This window comes from Podarcis erhardii (assembly GCF_964252035.2).
Source record: "Podarcis erhardii genome assembly, chromosome: 10".
NCBI lineage: Eukaryota > Metazoa > Chordata > Lepidosauria > Squamata > Lacertidae > Podarcis > Podarcis erhardii.
In genome coordinates this window covers 7,495,706-7,518,459 of record NC_138500.1, presented here as the reverse complement: position 1 = coordinate 7,518,459, position 22,754 = coordinate 7,495,706, and the positions used below count along the sequence as shown (strand labels likewise).

Here is a 22,754-nt window from a genome sequence, read left to right as displayed (position 1 = left end):
ACGGTTTTGCGGAGTTCATAAACCGAATAGTTCGTAAACAGGGCTGTTCTTAATCCGAGGTACTACTATATTTTAAACTGCCTTTGGTTAAATTGTGTAGTCTGTATTATGTGCTAAAGTTTATTTTTTTAAAAAAATGTTTTTAATGTTTAAATGTTTTTTAAATGCTGCTTTCTGTGGGTTTAACAGAAACAGGAATCGGGTCGGCACTTTATGATGTGGAAACATGCCAGATCCCCACAATTATTAATATAGAGCAGAGCTTTCCAAACTTTTCATGTTGGTGACACACTTTTTAGACATGCACCATTTCATGACACAGAAATTCAGGGGTTGCTTTTTTTTTTTTTACTAGCAAACTGGAGATTAAACTAACTCCTTTCCAGCCCCGGGAGGAGAATGGGGAGCATTTGCACAACACACCTACACACTAATGTGTTGTGACACTCAGTTTGGAAAGCTCTGATACAGAGCTACCAATATTCACAGTGCACTGGAAAAACTGCATGCAACTGGCACCCTTCAGATGTTTTGGAGTGTAACTCCTGCCTGCCCCAGCCGGGATATACTGAAAAGGCAGAAAATATCTCGTCCTTTGGATGTTTTCCTATGGGAAACGGCTGACTAAAGCCGTGAGTTGCCATAAGGCTCCTTTATGATCTTTATCAAGTTATTAAGTAGCTATAATGATATGTTGTCATGGGGGCTGAGAGCCTTTCAGCAACAACAGACTTCCAGATAACAACAGAGTACTGGTCTCTGTCTTCTACTGACAGCATTCATCAGAAAACAGCAGGAAAATGGGAGGGGGGGGGTTAACATTTCTGAAATGAAAGCCATGAAATATGATGGATGATGCCTTCCTGCAAGAATTAGCAGAAGAAGGAGGAAAGACCAGGGCAAAAGGTCAGAGTCGCTTTGGTCCTGGCAATTACTGGATCTTCATTAAGCCCTCCGGAGAAATAAAGAGAATTCAACCCAACCTTCAACACAAGGGCAAAGTTAAATTACTGATTTAAATACCTTTCAAGCCATTGGGGGCGGGGGAAGAGAGAGATTTTACCAAAATGGCTGAAATCTAATCACAGAGGTAGCAATATAATCTAAGGCGCTTTAAAAAACAGAAAACACTATATGATTAATAAAATTAAAGAAGGGCCCCCATCCATTGGTCTGCAACCTAATGTAATCTTTGGGATTCCTATGATGGCAAGTGCATGCTTTAAAAGAAATAACAGTGTTTGCAGTCATCCCCTGCATCTTAGTGGGCCTGATCCAGGAGACGCATCCTTCTTTGAAGATTCCGTCCCATTCTTCCCAATATGCATCATGCAAAAGTTAAGGACATGTGTCTGCTTTGAATTTCTATGGTGCAACCAGGACACAGTTCAGCTGATTTGGAGCCCTGATCACAAGGCTTTTCCTGCAATGCCAATACCCACAACTCATTTCATTTTCATTTTCGCTTTCCCAGCAAAGGCCGGGGTGGGGGTGGGGGTGGGAGGGAAAGAAATCAGATTCATGGTCTTCCTTCAAAAACAGTACAAGGGTAAAAAGAAAAAAAGAGAGGAACTTACTTGAATCTGGCATCTACTTCCTCAACAGCTTTTTGGTACTGCTCCGTGGTGACTTTATAGAACTGCGAGCTCTAGAAATACAGAGAGAGTGAGGGAAATAAGGGTAAGAAATCAAAGAAGTGCATGCCAAATGAGAAAAGCATTTTTTTCGGGGGGGGGGAGAGTTTAGTAATTCATGAGGCCCTAACGAGACATCCACAGCTGCTCTCACTCCAAGTCCAACGTTTACTAAGAGAACCTTGTTAAATTTGCCGCTGTGGTTATTCTAAGTGGCGAAAAACTTACTGGGTAGAATTCAGTGTCACCTTATTATGACTGTTCCATTAGTGCAAGTATTTCTGCTTGCCAGATGAAACAATCTTCCCTCTCCTGCCCCTGTGCGCTGTTCGGGGGGGGGGGGGAGTGTTCTCCTAATCTGGTGGGAGGCACAGGAAGGGGCAGAAGGAGAGGCGAGAAAGCCCTGTTGCGCTAGGAGGGCTCATTGCACTAGTTGAATTCAGCCTATTGACTGGAAAGTAGATAACCAATTTATTCCTAATCATTCCGCCATTCAGCTTCTTCAGACCTGCTTTTCTCCCATCCTACCTACCTACCTGTTTTCCTTGGCCCTCTTTTCCCTCTGCTTCTTGTTTCCTAGGCTCCCCACTTTCATCTATTTTCTGCTTCTTTCTCCCTCTGTCACTGGGCTCCCCTCTAGCCTTAACATCCATGGCATTCACAGCTCATGTCTCCTTGCCTTCCATTTTGACTCTGCTCCCCAGCCTTGTTCTGAGCTTTGTGACATCGTAACAGTTCAGCCAATGGAAATATCAAATGCCCACAGCAGCTTCTACTGCTTTCTCTATTGCCCATTGCTAGAGCTTGCCGTTTCTGATAAACTGATAGAACCATGAGAGGGAAAGAGAGAGAGAGAATGGACCCTTGCTTTAGTTTTATAGTTAAAATAATCTATCTACATAATTGGACCCTGAAATGGCACCCACATATAAATCTGGGAAGAGGTGGGAAGGGCTTTTGCAGAACCTCCCAATTCCTTGTGCCTCTGAAAGGGGACATGCTTTGCAAAATCAGAATTACTGAGTGGCAGAACCACACATTCTATCTCTACATATGTCTTGAAATGCTGTTTGCAAAGTGAGGCTGGGGGAGGCAATTTTTAGTGGGAAAAGTGGTCTGATGAAGGTTCTACAACCACCTCACTGCTCAGAATCTGCCACCTCCTGTAACAAAAAGACCCCAAACCCATCTTTCCAACCCAGATGTGGAATTCTAGCTGGTGGCTGGGGAAACAGCAGGAGGGCAAAACTTCAATAATAATAATAATAATTTTTTATTTATACCCCGCCCTCCCCAGCCAAGGCCGGGCTCAGAGCGGCTTACAAACAATAATAAAAACAAGAAGAATGATTGCAACTTAAAAACAAAAATAAAATACAACATTAAAATAATGGAACATTAAAATATTAAAATGTAGCCTCATCGCAGGAGGAGAAGGAAAAGAAAAAGGGAGAGAGAGAGAGGGAATCAAATTGGCTCCAAGCCAAAGGCCAGGTGGAACAACTCTGTCTTACAGGCCCTGCAGAAAGAAATCAGATCCCGCAGGGCCCTGGTCTCATGAGACAGAGCGTTCCACCAGGTCGGGGCCAATACTGAAAAGGCCCTGGCTCTGGTTGAAGCCAATCTAACTTCCTTAGGGCCCGGGACCACTAGGGTGTTGCTATTTATGGACCTTGAGGCTCTCCGTGGGGCATACCGGGAGAGGCGGTCCCGTAGGTATTCAAGGCAAATTAAAAACCATGACGCTAATTGTAACGAGGCCTAGAAACTGGTTGCTAGTTTAATACAAACAACAGCTGGATTGCTTATCCATAATGCCGGGCATAAAAAATGGAAGCAGAACCTGACCCATCAACAGCCGCTTCATACTGCCTAGATGCAGGGGCCATGTACGAGATGATTAAAGGTTCAGAAGGCAAGTTGCAATAGCTGGCCTGTACCAACATGGTGATTAAAATGGTGCCTCTATATTACACCATTGATGCCTTATGCATTTCATATTTATATAGACTACACTTCACACATATAAACGGGACAACATGCTAGGACCCTGCTCTCAGCACTCTTTAAATGAGACTAGCTAATTTTTTGATTGGGATCTGCATATGCAATTCTTCTCTGTGCCCTGCCACAATCTTCATGGTCAACCAAGAATGTCCTCTTGGACCAAGCCATAGCAAACATAATCCTCGCTGTTAAGAGACCCTTTTTATGTAGTAGAGCATCACTTCCATTAAGCAAACCTGATAACAAACCTGTAAAGGAGACCAGTATTGCTATGATCCTATTATGGATTGGGGGCTGAAGACAAAAGAGAGCAGTTTGCTCAAAGTCATCCAGCAAGTTCTTGGCTAAACCTAGATCTATGGTGGGAACTTCCAGTTTAATTCTGTCCTATGCTTCAGAGATGGTTGCATGGTAAGTCCTCCCACCAGCTACAGTAATAATCTAGCACTAAACATTATCATGCTGCAAGTATCCCCACCTCACATCACTGGCTGCCATGCAGGTAAAGAAACTCACAATCTCCATGTGGTAAATACTATCAAACATTTGGCTTGGGGAGAGCTTACTTATGGGGACATCATTTTTGGAGACATCTCTATGGCTTGCAAAATGGGTAATCTGTCCCTCGGGCACCAACTTTCTTAAGCTGAAAATCCCCAAGAGTTTTTTAATCAGCAGGTAGAAGCTTTTAACCTCAGACACGCTCCTGACTATCAGATCCAAACCATGGTTATGCGAAGTCAGAAGAAGAAAACATCACAAGACATTTTCTTTCTACTTGTGCCACATTAAGAGCAGAAGACAGGCAACAGGAAACAAGGCTCCTTTACTCCTTTACTATGTTGATGAGTGAAAGAAACTACTCCATCTGGAAAGGTAAAAGGACAGATATTTAATCATCTGAGCCTGTGTCTTATGCTTTACCAGGCAGCTCTGAATTCGCTGGGGATCTACAAAAATCATTGGGAAAATCATTAAGCTGAGAAGAAGGGCAAGATTGTGTTTTGAGCCTCACACTTTTTACGCAAATTATAATAAATTGTGTAACAGATACCACAGTCAAAAGGGCACACAAATATTAGACAGAACATGGTGGTCTCTCAACTCGGAGCTTGCTCCTGTGATCCAGACCTAATAATTCATTTGTCTGCAGACCCAAGTTCCAAGCATGTGATTTTGGGGGTAGTTTATTTTTTAATAAATCATTGTTGGCTGCTAAGAAAATGAAAATGAAATCCTCTTCACACTGCTGACCCCCATTGCATTTAGCAATCTTGCTCACCCAATGACAGTCACATCCAGGTTCCTCAGATACAGATAAAATCAATAGGGATGTGATTAGACAAGCAGACGGACGACAATGCACATACGGACAGGTCACCATTTGAGATGATGAATAGTCCTCTATCAACCAACAGTCCCCTCTGATGCTAACATTTACTATAATCTTATTTGGGCAGCGATTTATCTTTCTTGTGCCTGATCAATAAAGATGAACACAACAGTTGTAAGGATCGATTGCAATTTTTTATCATTTTAAAGCATGAAGGCACATTTCTGACACAAAGGCAATATTCATAGTGTAGTTGTTCAGCTTTTTCTTTCTTTCTTTTTAAATCTGCCATTTGAGGGAACAGCTGAGTCGCGACACGTTGAGAAGCTTTAATCTGACTGCAGACTATCAAGCAGCCGTTTATCAACTTAGATGCAGTTTAGCGTGGCTTTCAAATGACACAGCTTTCGCTTGAAGTTGTGTAAAAGTATGTACGCGCACGCACGCACACACACCACATATGCAGAGTGGTGTGCTGAAATGAGCAAATAGGCTTTCATTGTCTAACGAAATTCTTTATTTTAAAGAGAAACTCTAGAACTATGCAAACATTAGCTAGAAATGATCGTGGTTGCTTTAATGGACTGTCAATTAGAAACTACATTACTGTACAGGTTCTAATGTACTGCCAGAGAAATGGCTTTTCACTTCTCAGATGGTTAATTGAAATTGTCACTTAATAGGACGATAAATTGTGGGGCTGTATTAGCTTTAGATCAGGTAAAGTGGGGCTCTGGAACCCTTCCGCAAAACAGCAGGGTGGAAACAAGCAAGGTCTTCACATTTTCCACTTGTGGCATACGAATGAGAGACAGACTTTTAAATACAGAACCTAATGTGCAACGAATTCCAAGCATGCAAGAGACAAAAACTGTTCGCAGACTGTCTTTTAGGATGCGCAATCACATACTGAGCCCTACAGTTAAAAATTTTTCCTGCATTTTAGATGCAACTTGCAGGGCAAACTAGGTTTAAAGAATTGTTGGCCAAAATGGCAGGCGTTTCCGGGTGGAATATATTTCAGCGGAACAGAAGGAGTATCCATGAGTCAGTTTACTAGCACACCTTTGCAGCATGACAGCCGCCAGATAACTGAGCCGCATGGGTCCTCTTCTCTTAGGAGAACAGTGTGTGTGAAGCAGCACTTCGAGAGGTTGCTGCCATTTTATTTTTGTCTCGTAAATACAACAGAAAAGCCAATTTTATAGCAATTTTCATCTTATAGTACATTACAAAATTGCATGTTGACACAATCAGAGCAAAACTAATGAGAAAGAAATGTGGTGGCATGCAGCTACTACAAATGCCTTTACACCAGAATATCAACTCTGTGTTTCTTCTCAGGAGCTTGAGGGGTATGCTGTAACAGAGAAACAGGCAAATCTTCTACTCTTTCAATTCTGATGGGACTTGAGATTGTAACAGAACCTGAAGGTGGGACTGGAGGGATAACAAGCAAGGAAACAGCCTGCGCACCAACACGAAGCTCTGGCAAGGAACACTGGGGGGAACCAACTAGATCAGCCAGGAAGCATATGAGCAGCGATAGACCTATTGCACTGCTTAAGCCTCTGTAAAGGTTTTCAGATCAAGCTCCCTCTGTGATTAAGTGTAGCTGAGTGCTCACTGGAAGGACAGACCCTGAAGCTGAGGCTCCAATACTTTGGCCACCTCATGATAAGAGAAGACTCCCTGGAAAAGACCCTGGTGTTGGGAAAGATGGAGGGTGCAAGGAGAAGGGGACGACAGAGGATGAGATGGTTGGACAGTGTTCTCAAAGCTACCAGCATGAGTTTGACCAAACTGCGGGAGACAGTGGAAGACAGGAGTGCCCGGCATGCTCTGGTCCATGGGGTCACAAAGAGTCGGACACGACTAAACGACTAAACAACAACAAAAGCTCTACTGCTCCCATGCTAGACCACCTTTTCTTTGCTGTCCCATTCCCCTCCTCCTGTGCCCCATAGCTCAGCAAGGTCCAACACTGGTAGATAAAAGTGATCCACTTGGCGTTGCATGTTTGGACTTTCAGAAAGTGCTTCTTCGCAATATGCTTGGTTCAGCTACAGAATACGCTCTCGCAATAAGCAGTGATGGACACCAACTTGGATGGCTTTAGTTGGATAGCTCAGTTGGTTAGATCATGGTGCTGATAATGCCAAGGCTGCAGGTTTGATCCCCGTATGAGACAACTGTGTATTCTTGCATTGCAGGAGGTAGGACTAGATGATCCTTGGGGCCCCTTCCAACGCTGTAATTCTAAAAGAGAAATTCATGGAGGATAAGGCTATCAATGGCAACTTCCCAAAGTGGCTATGAGCCACCTACACTGTTGGATTTAGTGTGCTTTTAAATGCCAGCTGCTGGGAACCCCAAGGAGGGAAAGTGCTCTTGTTCCCGGGTCTTGGTTTGGGGCTTCCCATAGGCATCTGGTTGGCCACTATGAGAAGAGGATATTGGACTAGATGGGCCACTGGCCTGATTCACAAGGGCTCTGCTTATGTTCTTCCCACATTTTTCTTTCCTCCTGATTTCAGTATTGTTGTGTCCTCTGTTACAGTACACTGTCCGCAAGTTATACTCAAGTGACTTACATTCGTTCATTTACTTATTCATCATTCATTCAGATAACAGATCCTCCCAAAGCAGCTTAGTAATAAGTAATTATTAATTACTGTTGTTTTATTGTTTTGTTGTGATTCTTTCATTGCCAGCTCCTTTGGGAAGATCTGTGCCCCTGAAAAGTGGCACAAAAATAGTTTAAAGGAAGCACATAATTTAGCTCATTAAATATAAATCAGAGGAGCGGGGAAGAATAAAACCTTCTACGAATTCCAAAGTCAGCGTCTGCATTCCCAGCCCATGATACCAGCAACCTCAGCTCATCCCATCTGAAAGCCAACTGGGAAAGAAAAGTCTCTGGGCTCACCAGAAAGAAAGGCAGGAGCCAAACACAACTCTCATGGAAGAGATTGCCATAACACACAGTGGCCCGTGGGTGTTAAAATACTGGAAATAAATAAATACCGTATTTTTCGCTCTATAAGACGCACCAGACCACAAGATGCACCTAGTTTGTGGAGGAGGAAAACAAAGGGGGGGGGAATTCTGAATCCCAGAAGCCAGAACAGCAAGAGGGATCGCTGCGCAGTGAAAGCAGCAATCCCTCTTGCTGTTCTGGCTTCTGGGATAGCTGCCCAGCCTGCATTCGCTCCATAAGACGCACACACATTTCCCCTTACTTTTTAGGAGGAAAAAAGTGAGTCCTATAGAGCAGAAAATACGGTAACCACTGAAAATACCCTCTATTGTGTGTCCATCATTCTAAATCTATTCACTGGCAGTGGCAGACCCAGAAGAAAGGCCTTGGAATCCACTCTTAAAGCCTGGGCAAGTTATGTGAGTGCAGGTGGTTCTTGAATGCCTTTCTCAGACACTGTGATTTATTGAAAACAGGCCTCTTTTTCGATAAAGCTGTGGAAAGAGTTAAATTAAAAACAACTGAGGAGCTACTTCACCCAACCAACTTCTGATGTGGAATGAAGCTCACTGGCTTCCATTTAAAAACTAATGTATGAATCACACCTTCAATGGGACATGCTCTACATCCTCAATAATAAAAAAAGGTCCCTGCAGAATGTTACAAGGTCAGCTGTTTTCTCAGTGTATGGAAACTCAGCAAGTATGTGTGCCTTTAACCTAGATTGAAAATCATCTCAGGGTGCTTCATTAGAAAAGGTGCTAAAAGATCTCATGTCATCCGAGCAGACGAAAGGTTATCACCATTGAAATGCATCTGAGTCCTCGCTTGCACTTCACAGAAACAGCCAGCTCTTCCATGTGCCTTCCCACTTGCAAATCTGCTGGAACCACCTTTACAGTGGTGCCCCGCAAGACGAACGCCTCGCAAGACGGAAAACCCGCTAGACGAAAGGGTTTTCCGTTTTGGAGTCGCTTTGCAAGACGATTTCCCTATGGAGTTTGCGAGTTTGTTTCCTTTTTCTTAAAACCGTTACTGTAATACAGTACTGTACCAAGTTTGAAGCGGGAAGCGAGTAACCCGATACGAGAGAGAGAGAGAAAGAGAGAGAGAGAGAGACTCCAGAGACAGAGCGTGTGCGTAAAAGCACACGAAAGAAAGACTGCAGAAGGAGCCAAAGAACAAATAACAGACTTCGGCGCAACAGAAGCAGGATCTAGCAGAACGACGCAGAGGGATCCTCTTCTGGAGAGGGCACAGAGGAGGCAGCGGATCTGGCTGGGTCTCTGCGCCGCCGCCTCTCTCTCTCTCTCTCTCTCCCCCTCCCCACGTGGCTGCTCCATTTTGCCCTAACTGCGCGAAGGCAGGAGGAGGGGGACCGAGGAGGAGAAGGCATCCACTGCGCTTGGGCCGCCGCGAAGGCGCCTTTGCGGGGGTGGGAAGAAGCCGGGAGCAGCTGCCGAGACTGTGGGGAGCCCGGCGGCGTGGCGCAAGGTAGCGGAGGGAGCAAGGGAGAGTCCGCGCCGGGCGCTTCGTGCATCCACCCTTGGTTCCTGGGCTTGAACTTCCTTTGGCAGCTCGTGGAGAGAGAGGGAGAGGAGCGGGCTGGAGCTTTGATGTGGGACGCGGTTTGACGGAGCGAAGACGCGGCAAGGCTTGGCGACAGAGGAAGGGGGGCTGTTTTCATGGGGAGGTGGGAGGGGGTGTCTTTGCCTCTTCCCGGCAACAGATCCTCCAGGCTGGGGAAACTCCTCCTGCTGGGGAGTGACCCGCTTTTTGCTTTGCCCGCTATCCCATTATAAAAGGAGTACAGTACTGTAATAATGTTCATACAGTAATACAGTACCAGGGTGCATCCGTGCTTCGCAAGACGAAAAAAATCGCAAGACGAAACAACTCGTGGAACGAATTAATTTCGTCTTGCGAGGCACCACTGTACTTCAGAAACAGAGTGTATCTCCTTTCTGTTGTGTTAGTTTGAACTCTGATGCCTCATATTACAACAAATTCAGATGAAGTTTATGTTCACACTTTATGTTTATGTTCAACTCAGAGCCTTCACACAGAGTGAGTTACTCTGTGTGAAGGCTCTGAGTTGGGGACTGGCAAAAACCCACTTTACCAAATACAACTCTTAATGACAAATGGGAATCACCATTAGGGTGGGCAGGGGACCTTTAGGGTCAACAGATTGACATCAGAACCTACAAAAGGTCACTGAACTTGCAGGTTTACTGTTCTGTACAGGGAAACATCTTGTGCACCATCCCATGTGACAGAGACACACCTGTCTACCTAGTGAAACACATAGATGGATGTCTCTCATGCTAGTGGTGTATGAGATGTTTGCCTACACCATGAATGGAGAATCTCTGGCCTTCCAGATGCTGTTGGACTCTAAAAATCCCATCAGCCCTAGCCAGCATGACAAATTGTCAGGAATACTGGGAATTCCAGTATCTGGAAGGCCACATGTTCCGTACTCTTGACTTAACAGTACAGATGTTCATGTAGGAACCTTGTGCATGTCCAGAAAGCCTTGGCAATAATCATACTACCATAGACTTGGAAGGGATCCCAAGTGCCATCAAATCCAACTCCCTGCAATGCAGGAATTTCAGCTAAAGCATTCATGACAGATGGCCACCCAACCTCTGCTTAAAAACCTCCCGTGAAGATCTTTGGAGAACTCCATCAGTCCTAACAGTGAACTCCATTTATCCCTAGAGGATATAGTTAAGCCTGTGAGTCTTTTACGTATGCTCACACTTTCACACCGGGGGAACATATGTTTTTTCTCCTAAAAGAGGACATCCATTCGGGAGATTGCCACATGTGAAGTAATCCTTAGTCTCTCATCAAGATAGGGATTTTTTTTTAAAAAAAGATATTTATTACTTTTAAAGCATACAAAATAGGGGAAAAAAGATAGGGGAAAAAACAAGGAAGAAAAAAACAAAGGGGAAAAAAACAATACAATACACAACCTAACTGAACACATTAAACTAAACAAAACCCTATCCCTAACCCTAACCCTAACCCTAAACAAAATAAAAACAAAAACAATTTAAAAACATACATCACACCTTTCCCATACTCTATTTTTCATTCCCTTGTTTCATCAACCTCCTCTCACCTCCCTTTTTGTGTTCCACTTCTATTAATTATTTCAGCAAGTCCTTTTCATCTTTCTCTATTTTCTGTCATACTATAAATATCTTAACATATTTTAACTTTATTTTCCATTAAGACTAGAATACTTATATATGCTTAACTCCTTATAACATTTCTGCTAAGGCCATAAAATTTCATTCCAACATTTTTCTATCACTCATTAATTTTACAGTGTTTCTATAAATAAACTTTTTCCAATCTTCTTCCACTATCTCTTCTCCCTGGTCTCGGATTCTGCCAGTCCTTTCCATCAATTCCATATAGTCCATCAACCTGGAGATCTTATGTCCGAGGCTCTTAACTCTTTTCCAAGTCCCTTCTGCAGGTCTTCTTCATATTCTTTAATGCTAAAGAGCAGGTCTCGGGGAGACTCCAACCTAACAATGCTTTGGTTCCTTCTCAACGGGTCATCCAAATTTCCATAATTAAAGTTAAGATCCATAAAGCATTTCAAAACATGTTTCAAGCTTCCTCCAAATCCAAAGACCCCCAGAACTTCAATCTCCTCCTGACCCAAGTCCATATCCCCAAAGTCCTGCATAGAGGGATCTTTCCAACTTTCCTTCTCCAGTCCAAGCCAGTCTCCGATCCTCAAAATCTGACTTTTTCTAGATTCAAACATAAAAGGCCTCAACTTATAGTCCTCAATTTGCTTCTGTAGGGCTAAGGATCCCACTTGTATTACTTTAGGTTCGACAACAACAGCTTTCTCCTTCTCCTCCACAGTTTGTCCTGCCAGAGTAGATTCCTGTACCAAGTCCTGAGTAATTTCTGTGTTGGTGCTCACTTTTTGACTCAAATTAATCGCTTTTTGTCCCAAGTTGTCAGTTTTAGTGGTCGAATCATTTATCTTCTTATGAAGCTGTTCCAGCGAATAGCTTATCTTACATAATGCGGTCACTATGGCTTCTCCTGTCAACATTTTTAAATGGTCCAAGGTCAATCCCTGGTTCCCACAATTTCTTATCCTGCAGCTGGAGATTCCTCAGTTACACTCCTGTAACTGTTTCAAAAGCTCCCTCTAGAGGAAAACAGTCTCCACTTGTATCAATCCTTTCAAGCACAACTGTATCAATCCTTTCAGCTAGCTGTCAAATACGTTCTGTTCACAGTCAATGAACTCTCCCAAAACGTCCCCTTTTGGGGGGGGGCAGCCCGTTTCCAGGTTCAGAGCAGTGGTAATTTGATTTTTCACTCTCTCCTGCAGGCTCGCTAGGTCCAAAATTTTTCCCCTCTTCTCCTGCTTCCAAGGGGGGTTTGATAATTTTAACCGATGGAAATTTAATCCTTTGCCAAAGGCTTTCCGAGACTTTAGCTTGTAACGTCTTTGCTCCAATCTATTTACAAAAGAGGAAGGCGGACTTCCTGTTTAAAACCTTCCCGTTTTGATGCCAAATTAAGATATTTAAAGATCCAATTTTCCGTTCTATGCATGGGTTTTTGTTTAAAGTCCAATTGTCCACAGGAACAAGTTAGCGCTCTCCGGCAACAGCAATGCGGCTTCACTCTGTGAAAGAAGCAGTCGATTCAAAGCACCGCGCCGCTCACCCCACGTCGCTCCAGATCCCCAAAACAGGGTTTCCCCGCGAGTAGGGGAGGCGCAAAAGGTGCCAGCCAAATCCCAGGTTCACAAGCTTCTTCCGCCTGTGATTTCAGTGGGTCTTCGCCTTCGCCGTGGCGGTTCAGACCCTACTTTCCACGGAGCATGTTCCTCCCGATCGGAGGGGCTCCACCATTGCCGGAGGCGCCAACCCGGAAGTCCAAGATAGGGATTTCCCCTTTGAAGACACTGACGCCTGGAAGTGTTGCTCCATTCCTTGACAAGAATAGAAAGCAAGCCATGTTGATCTTTGAGATTATGTCTGTTCACTGGAAAACATGTGTTCCCTTACATAATTCAAAACAAATGGCTACAACTCCAAGAGCACATGAACAATATTCATGTTAAAAGAAAAATCAAACAAGAAACCTAAGCCATGATAAAGGGAGGGAACACATTCTTCCCATCACATATTTCAGTTACACACTTACCCACTGCCCTTCATCCAATTAGGATCACAGGGCAACTCACAGTATATGAACGAAACAATAAAAATACTATCCAGAAACTGTTTAATAAAACCAACTCTTCATATCAATCCAGCAGATAAAAAAATACAGTACAGTAGTACCTCAGGTTAAGTACTTAATTCATTCCGGAGGTCCATACTTAACCTGAAGCTGTTCTTAACCTGAAGCACTTTAGCTAATGGGGCCGCCGGCCCCTTTAGCTAATGGGGCCGCTGCGCCACCAGAGCACGATTTCTGTTCTTATCCTGAAGCATAGTTCTTAACCTGAAGCACTATTTCTGGGTTAGCGGAGTTTGTAACCTGAAGCGTATGTAACCTGAAGCGTATGTAACCTGAGGTACCACTGTACTAACAACCCAGTTAAAACATTAATATCACCACAAGGCCTGGGTGAATAAGAGTGCCCTCAAAACCCAAGAATGAGGGACAGATTTAGCAACTTATGAATATTGAGTCAGACCACTGGTCATCAATCTCAGTAATATCAACACTGGCTGGCAGCAGCTCCTTGGGGTTTCTTGTAGGGTTCTTTCCCTTCCCTACTTGGAGATGTTGGTCATTGAACCTGGGACCTTTCCTATGCAAAGCTCATACTCTACCACTGCGCTATTGCCCTTTTGCCCCCATAGGCAGGGCCCCATCACAAAGAATGCCCTAACTTGAGAGACCACATGAGGGACCATGCCAACTGGTGGGACCGCAAGATGGGTCTCAACTGCAGTCTATAATGCCTGGGCCAACTGATATGGGGGGTGGTGTACCTTCAAGTATTTGGGCCCCAAGTTGTCCAGGGTTTTATACGTCAACATTAATACCTTGAATTTGCCAAGCAGTGTAAGGGCAACCAGTGTAGAACCCAGAGAACTGGTGTTATACGACTGAACTTGATACACCACTCAGCATTCAAGCAGTGACATTTTGCACTAGTGGCAGCTTCATGATTGTCTTCTAGTCTAGTCCCACATGGAGAGCATTACAGCAGTCTACATGCCAGGTTGCTGTGGCAAGACTATCCTGGATTTGGAATGACTGCAGGGTGTGGAAATAGGCACTCAGCCACTGCGCCCACCTGGGCTTCCAGTGGACTTAATAGAGATGGTATGCAGAGATTGCCTAGCAAGCACCTCCTATCTGTCATGGGCCAGGGCCAGGAGTCAGCTTTACCAGCTGAAGGGAGGAGAGCAGGGTGACTCCACCTGCAGCTGATCAGCCTTCAAGGACACAGAACAGAAGGCACTGGTGAGAACCAGCTGGCTCTGGACTTCTGAAACAGAGCTCTCAGCAGCAGTCAGATGCCAGAAACAACACCTGTGGTTCCTGGCCCTACTTTGATGCTTCCTGCTCTCCATCTGGAGTCCCTGACCTCTGGACCGTCTGACTTCGTATGTGGATTCTGCTCTCAGACAAGTGTTCATAGGAGACTCCTAGCCCCTGCATGCTCGGCAACAGGACCTGGATGGGACTATGACACTACCTTGCCCCAAAAGAAGATATATGCCACTGAGCAGTAGCTGTTAACCTCAGGGTTCAAGGAAGAACCTCTTGAGAGTGCACCACCACCTCTTTTAAGGTGAGTGGCACTGCCCCATCATGAAGAGAGGCATTCCCTGCCACTTGACCCCCACCACATCAATTTCTCCAACCTAGCTTTTTGTAAGCCAATATGGACAGGAGTTGAGGGCGCATGTGATCAGCTACCTAGCTTCAAGCATCTTTTGCTTCTATGGTGTCAAAGCATTCTAAGTAGACTGTCCAAACCCACCACTCAGGTAAAGCTAACTAACTGGACCCCCTTTTCAAAAGGTACGGATGCATCACTTCACTACTAAAACATTCACCAGCTAATTTTGAGAGATGCGAAAGAAAATGGAAACCTCTCATCAAAGGACGTACCTATTTCACAAGCCTTGTAGCTATTCACTCAACCATCTAATCTGCATGTAATTGAAGCACATTCTGCTAATACAAATGTTCTCGATCCCTGGCACATTCTTAGATGCTCAATGATATCTACACATTCTATTGACAGGATGCCTAATCAAAGCCATTCGTGTTTACAACTTTTTGTTCCTTGGCGCCTTGTATCTGTGATACTACATATTACAAATCTCATCCTCGCTAAGCCACTGTTTGTGATTCTTCTGTACTCTGAAGGCCCTCTGTCATCTCGCGCTGCTTTGAGAAGGCTCCGGAGGCTTAATTGGCAAGCAAGAACTTACCATTGTTCCCACTCTGATAATACCGGCATTTCAGACTGTGAACACGCATTAGCAGAAATGGCACATCTATAATATTGCTGAGCATCTACTGAATTCTGTAGCGCAGGACGCTAGCTGATTTCTTCACATTCAAAAATATGCAAAAGGGGGGAGGGATAATTTAGTTTCTCAATGAAATAAAGCCGTCTCTGGGGATTAAAATACCTGCTGATGACTGTTATTCCACCTTGGCTTTGGCATCAAGGCCAAAAGAAGACACCACCTGCTTTGCATCTTTCAATGGGATTCCAGGGTCAAAAGAGCATACCCTCTTGAGGTGCCATTCAAGTAGCAGAACAAGACAGACAAGCCATAAAGTTAGTTGTCTGTGGCTGCCACAAAATTATGGATCTCTGTCTTGGCAACTTACAAACCAAGAAAGACAAAAAGATAAACATATGTCTTTATACTGAGCAAGACCATTGATGTGTCTAAGTCAGTACTGTCCACAATGTCTGGCAGGGGTCTCCAGGATTTCAGACCAAGGTCTCCCTAGCCCTTTCTGGAGATGCTTGGGTCTTCTGCATGCACATCAGATGTTCTGCCACTGAGCTATGTTATTTCCCCAATTAATATTGCTCAATCCAGCAACCATGCCTCAATAATCTCTGGAGTTATTGCATGATATCTCTGCTTCCAGTATTTTTTAAGGATGGCAGGGTTGATAAAATCCCATGCACAATGACCTGAGCAACTTAGAAAGAGGGTGAGGCAGAAACAGAATTAACAATGATGGATAATTACTTGTAAGACTTTGGGCCTTTTAAGAATTATAGATTACATTTAACCAGGATATTTTCTATTTGTATTTTATTCTAAGAAAGCCCTGCTCAGCCAAATCAAAGGCCACATGCCTTTCAGTACTCCATCTATAGCTCTGGTCAGTTGGAGGCCCCCTGAAAAGGTTGAAGGAGTTTGCAAATCATTCCTGTTCTTTACATTCATTCATGTATGGCGTTCCCTCAACTTATGAATGGGCAAAAGGAACATGCTCCCAAATTAGTTCCTTGTTGAGGACCACAAAGAACTAGTATGTTACTTTTGCCCACTCATAGGCATAAGTCTTCAATCCATGGCATGAATGAATCCCAAATGCTGTTGGTGGAGGTGGCAAAGAATGTACCACCTGCTCAGCATTTAAACTCACAATGGCACATTCTCCAGTTGCAGACCAGAAGCACTGAGTCACTCTGTGACTCCCCCTCACATGGGCAGCAGCGCACTGTTTCACGGTCAGCCTCTGCAAATGCTGTGCCAGTATTCTCCATCTCTTCCTTCCTCAATTCGACATTTGTCTCTGAGAATCAATGTCAGGCCTACACGGCTTAAATTCCCACCTGGTTCACATCTACCTACCAACTCGGTATGAAAACTCGCTGACTGTTCTCTGTTTCAGAGTTCTCACGGCCCCTTCCTTTACTACCAAACTACCAGCTCATTCATTTCATTATTGGCATTCTTTCTTTAAGAACAGAAAACACCACAATCTTTATGGCAGCTTCCTATTCAACATGATTTCCTCACTCAGCTTTGCAATTATCCGCCTTCTCCCTGCCCTGCCTGCCCCCATCAGTTTCCACTGTCATTTTATCCACCCCAATAACTTTCACACGCAACTTACTGTAATGCATGCATAATCCCTCTCCGCTCTCATCTGCCCAAATCTCTTCCTCAAGCTCCCCCTGCCCCATATTCATGTGAAGATAGTATTTCCATTTCTGTCCCTTTTCTGAGCACCAAAAGCAAACCCTAAACTCACGTAGAAGCATGGGCATGCTGTGTGTGTATGTGGCTCCTAGGTGAGGGGTGGCTGTCTGCAAGCAAGCGCTTGCTGCCAAGTCAAAAGTAAAACTTGTCTCTTGCTTAGCATTCAGTTCACCTTTTCCCAAAACCAACCCACATAGCAACTGCAATCTGCCAACAGTTTGACCTCGCTCCCAAAGGCGCACTCCTCCATTGTCTCCCAAGACAGACGGATGCCAACCGTTTCCAAGGAAAGTTAGTAGATATGCTCTGAATGCTTTCTAAGTACAGGGAGGGGATTACAAGAACTGCACAGCTCCCTGACCTCACCTTAAACCCAAATGCTCACTGGTTGCCACATTAAAGTAAAGGTAAAGGGACCCCTGACCATTACGTCCAGTCGTGGCCGACTCTGGGGTTGCAGCGCTCATCTCGCTTTATTGGCCGAAGGAGCCAGCGTACAGCTTCCGGTTCATGTGGCCAGCATAAATAAGCCGCTTATGGCAAACCAGAGCAGCGCACAGAAACGCCGTTTACCTTCCCGCTGGAGTGGTACCTATTTATCTACTTGCACTTTGACGTGCTTTTGAACTGCTAGGTTGGCAGGAGCAGGGACTGAGCAGCGGGAGCTCACCCCGTCGCGGGGATTCGAACCGCCGACCTTCTGATCGGCAAGTCCTAGGCTCTGTGGTTTAACCCACAGCGCCACCCACATTGCTTGCCCCCTTTTAAGGTGCAAATGCAGTATCTGAAACCTTTTCCAGATCCTGCCATTTGTTTCTGCAGGAAGGACTACGGTTTAGTGGCAGAGCAGAAAGGTTGCCACTGCTGAAGGATCGAGGGTTAACCTTTAGCATCTACAGTTAGACCACCTCGCATGGCAAGCTAAGGTGGAGAGCTGCTGCCAGGGAGGCACAGAAGACAGGTGTAGTTCACATGAATCAGTGATCCGAATTAGCACAAGGCGAATTCATCTCAAAATCAGTGAACAACTGAGCCTTGACTGTGATGAGTCCTTTCAATGTTGCTTTCTCAGGAAGCTCTCCTGCCAGATATTCATCTCAGCACCCCGTGCATCACTTATAAAAGCTGTATGAAGACTTTTTTTATTGTTTGCCTTCCTCTCCCTTTGTTTCAAATCCATTTTAATTGCAGTAAGTGATTTTTATCGTATTATGGGATTCTCCCAGAGCTCTATCAGTGTGCTATATAAGTGCTATATAAATAAAAAAACGGCTCTTGTTGTGGCTCTAGCAGTTTCTTTGTGTCATTTCATTTTCTATTTTCAGTACTATAATTTCCTTTAGTGTGCACGGAGTCCAGGGGAAAAAAGAAGAGAAAACTCTATATATTTAGTGTATGTCGCACTTGAAAGTACGGTCATTACTTTGTAACTGAGGAGTTCTGGGAGCCTGAGGATGACTTATTAGGGAGATACTATGCAAGAGAAGTGGTATTTAGCTAATCTGAATATAATAAAAGCCCAACACATATGCTATCTATTACCAACCGAAGGGTTTTTTTATATAGAAAAAAAAAATTGGCATTTAAATTTTCTTGTTAAAATTCACAGCACTAACCTGTCCAACTTGCACGCATCTGAATTCAGCAAGAAACACCTCTACATATGGAGCTGTTCACAAGAGAGGGAGCTTGCACATCTATTTTTGTCACCTGGATATGGCAATGCTAGCGTTCCAGGGAGAATGAAAATGAACGGAACCCCATAACAATTTATGCTGCAGAAAGCAGAAGCAGAGATTACTATCTTCAAAACAAAGCACTGAGTACTTCAGCTGCCAGGCATTCCAGCCTTGCATGAAAGTAAAACCAAGATGAACAAACAGTTACCTGGATTAAAACTAGTTGTTTGGATAAACAGGTTTACAATTCAGCCTGGTTTTGATATTCAGTTGCTAGAGAGGTTTACCAGTTTAATGTGTTAAGATTATAGTGGATATCCACCAAGGGAGCCTTTCTCAACCTGTGGGTCCCCAGATGTTGTTGAACTACAACTCCCATCACCCCTAGCTAGCAAGGCCAGAGCTCAAGGATGATGGGAGTTGCAGTCCAACAACATCTGGGGAACCACAGGTTGAGAATCGCTGCACTAAGGGGTTATCTCCAGAGATGGTGAGGATTCCAGAGGCACCTGTTTCAATTGAGGTGGTTTTATTTTGTGAGCCACTTTAAGGACTTCAGTAGAAAAGCAGGTGAGGCTGATAGGACACTTACTAGCACAGGGTCATCCGGTGAACTTGACGATTAAGTGCACAGGGTCAGGAACATTAGGTCCTACATACCATGTGGTACTCCAGTGCCCATCAACTCCAGCCAGCATGCCCTCCAGTCTGGGATGATGCAAGTTGTAGCCCAACAAGAAATTTAGCATCCACCCCTGCTTTAGTGGATGGAGACAAGTGAGGGGGTTGAATGTGGGTTGTGGTCCAGCACTCTATCCATTGCACAACACTGGCTCCTTTATGGTAGAGGATATGTCCTTCAATTCTTCGGCGATCAGCCTTCTTTATGATCGCCGAAGAATTGATGCTTTTGAATTATGGTGCTGGAGGAGACTCTAGAGAGTCCCATGGACTGCAAGAAGATCCAACCTCTCCATTCTGAAGGAAATTAGCCCTGAGTGCTCACTGGAAGGACAGATCCTGAAGCTGAGGCTCCAAGACTTTGGCCACCTCATGAGAAGAGAAGACTCCCTGGAAAAGACCCTGATGTTGAGAAAGATGGAGGGCAGAAGGAGAAGGGGACAACAGAGGACGAGATGGCTGGACAGTGTTCTTGAAGCTACCAGCATGAGTTTGACCAAACTGCAGGAGGCAGTGAAAGACAGGAGTGCCTGGCGTGCTCTGGTCCATGGGGTCACGAAGAGTCGGACACGACTAAACGACTAAACAACAACAAAATGTCCTTCAAGAAGCCCATCTCTTTTTAAGAACAGTGCCCTCCAAGTAGTTCCTTGACATCACTGTTGTGGCAACAGACTTTCAGGAAAGCAGGGCTTAGACAGCTTACTGGGCTTCGGCTAAAAGGCAGCAGAAAGATTTCCAACAGCAGGTAGACGAACGATGACCCCAGCACAATGGCAGAACAGGTGAGGACAGAGGGCCGTGATGGCTATCAAAAACTAAGGAATTCGGAGCCATCTGGAGCATCACTTTGCTGCAGTTTGTGCATCTAGGTACGCACAAAGAAGCAATACCATGGGAATATATGGTACACAATAAGAAAGGGTTAAATCCAGTTTTTTTTGGGGGGGGGGAGTGTGAATGAAGATTTCAAAAGTGGCAGGGGAGTCACTATTCATTTCAAAAGGCGTGATTATCTTCCTATATTTCAAAGGAAAGGCCTTTTGAAAGATCTGGCATGGAAATATGCATCTGAATAGAGGCATATTGAAAAGCCGGGAGCTTTCAGGTATAATGGTTCTCAGTCAGAGCGCTGGATGTGCTACAGGACTTGATTCCCTGTGGCACATTTTAACACAGTGGAGCAGAGCCATCAGACCTGCATTATCACCCCTGCCCAGCTACAAAAACTGATGGTTCATTAAATTTCCTCCCTTCCCCGCACCCCCCCCCCGTCTCACAGCCCTCTCATAGCTACCGCAAGCTCCCCATAAAATTTCTGGAGAAGCTTTATTCCTTTAGTGCAGATAATCTTATCTGAAGCAGACATTAAAAACCAAGAAAATAAAAAAGAGCCTGAAATGTTTAATTTCATCAAAGAAGAATAAAGCAAGGAAGGCGGTTAATACGAGTCATGCAGGTTGTTAAAATATTAGTATAACACTCGCCTGAGCTGTGTGTGGAAACACAAATCATTTCCCCCCCCACACACACACATAAACCCTGTCCTTCCCCTGCAGAAGAAATCCAGGTAGAAAAATTCTAAGTTAAAGCTAGTCAATGGATTTTCTTTCTTAAAAACTGAAAGCCATCACAGGGATATGCCAAAGAGGTTCAGGATTGACTTCTTCATTGATTCCAGATGCTGTGTTAATTTTGTCTATCCTAAAATCTCCATGCCAATATGGAGCACTCTTCTTGCATCAAAACCCATTTCACTGCCTCTAGAGCAGCCTTTCTCAAGCTGTGGGTCCCCAGATGTTGTTGAACTACAACTCCCATCACCCCTAGCTAGCAAGGCCAGAGCTCAGGGATGATGGGAGTTGTAGTCCAACATCATCTGGAGACCCACAGGTTGAGAACAGCTGCTCTAGAGGGTACTCATAAACATATTCATGTGCACAAAGGACATTACGCTGGGGTCCACAACCTGCAGGTTTCAACTGGCACCATATATTCAGATATCCCCACCTGATCTTCCGCAGTTACAAACTCAACAAACACATTCACTCAAGCTTCTGCTTAGGTAAGAACTAGACTTGTCATTTCCCACCTCCGAGGGTCAAGAATACTGCAATGCACCCCCATATTCCTCTTCTCCCCAAACTGTGTGTCTGAGAAAGGCATTCAAGGCTGACCTGGGAACCAGTTCTTTAGTGGAGGTAAAACAGAAGAGTCAAGGGGAGCAGGGTTGGGGGAGAGGCTGCAATATCCCAACATCTAGTGGTTTGGCCATTTGCTGCTATGCATCCGTGCCTCAGCTCTTTCAAATTCTTGGTGTAGGAGGTGACAATGCACCACACTGAGGAACTGGGAGGTCTATCAGAGGTACCGGAGGTGATGATGGAACTCATATTGTGAAAGGCAGTATGTTTATTTTTGTCATATAAGCTTGATCAGTACACATGGTTAGTTTTGAAGCAAACTTCAGACTTATTTTTTTCTGCAGTCTGTATTTTGAAGGCAAGGATCTGCACGGATGCAGGGCTACATGTGAGGAAGTATGAATTTGTGGGGGAGCCACCAACAGGAGAGGCGCAAGGAGCTGGTAGAGTGGCTTGATGGTGAAGCTCTGAGCCCATTACCTTTATTTATGGATGACAGCAAGGTCATCTATGTAATGCACAAATGATTATTACCATTGCTGTTGTTATTACCCGCATTCATTAAGGGTGATACAGATTACTACCTGAACAAAATACTTTTTGAGTAATTTTGTACATTTTAAAAGGTACTTCTTTAACAAAGTTTTCATTTTCTAGTGAAAAATTAGTTTGTATTTCAGTTGTATTGGTTTCCTGAATTTCATGGGGAAAGGTGGTCTCAAATTAGGAACTGGCAGCCAGATTATAGTTCAATGCTTCTCAAACTTTTTTATTTGGGGTATAAAAAATTGCTCGCACCACACCAACTTTTTAATTGATAAGAAATACATGGGGAGGGGGGAGATAAACAACCCTTAGCAGTGCTTGATTTATAACACTCCCCAACTACTTTATAATATGATCATGGGACACCCAGAAAATATAAAACAATGCAGCTACATAAGAACAAGAATCTTTTCCAAAAAATAATACTGATTGTCCTCAGATCTTCACGCCAACCTGCCGTCCTCCTTCTGCCACACCCTTTGAGAAGCGCAGTTCTAGCTCTTCACTTCCTGTGCCACCCAGGCAGCTTGCCAGAAGCTTG

The 22,754-nt window shown here is 44.4% G+C and overlaps 1 protein-coding gene across 1 annotated transcript in view; it reads right to left on the bottom strand.

Moving 5' to 3' along the window:
• Nucleotides 1-22,754, bottom strand: part of CHCHD3 (coiled-coil-helix-coiled-coil-helix domain containing 3) — a 222,434-nt gene that overhangs the window by 47,799 nt on the left and 151,881 nt on the right. The window contains exon 6 of the mRNA XM_081880211.1: nt 1,578-1,648. Coding sequence (XP_081736337.1) covers nt 1,578-1,648 — 71 coding nt within the window. The remainder of the gene's footprint in view (nt 1-1,577; nt 1,649-22,754) is intronic.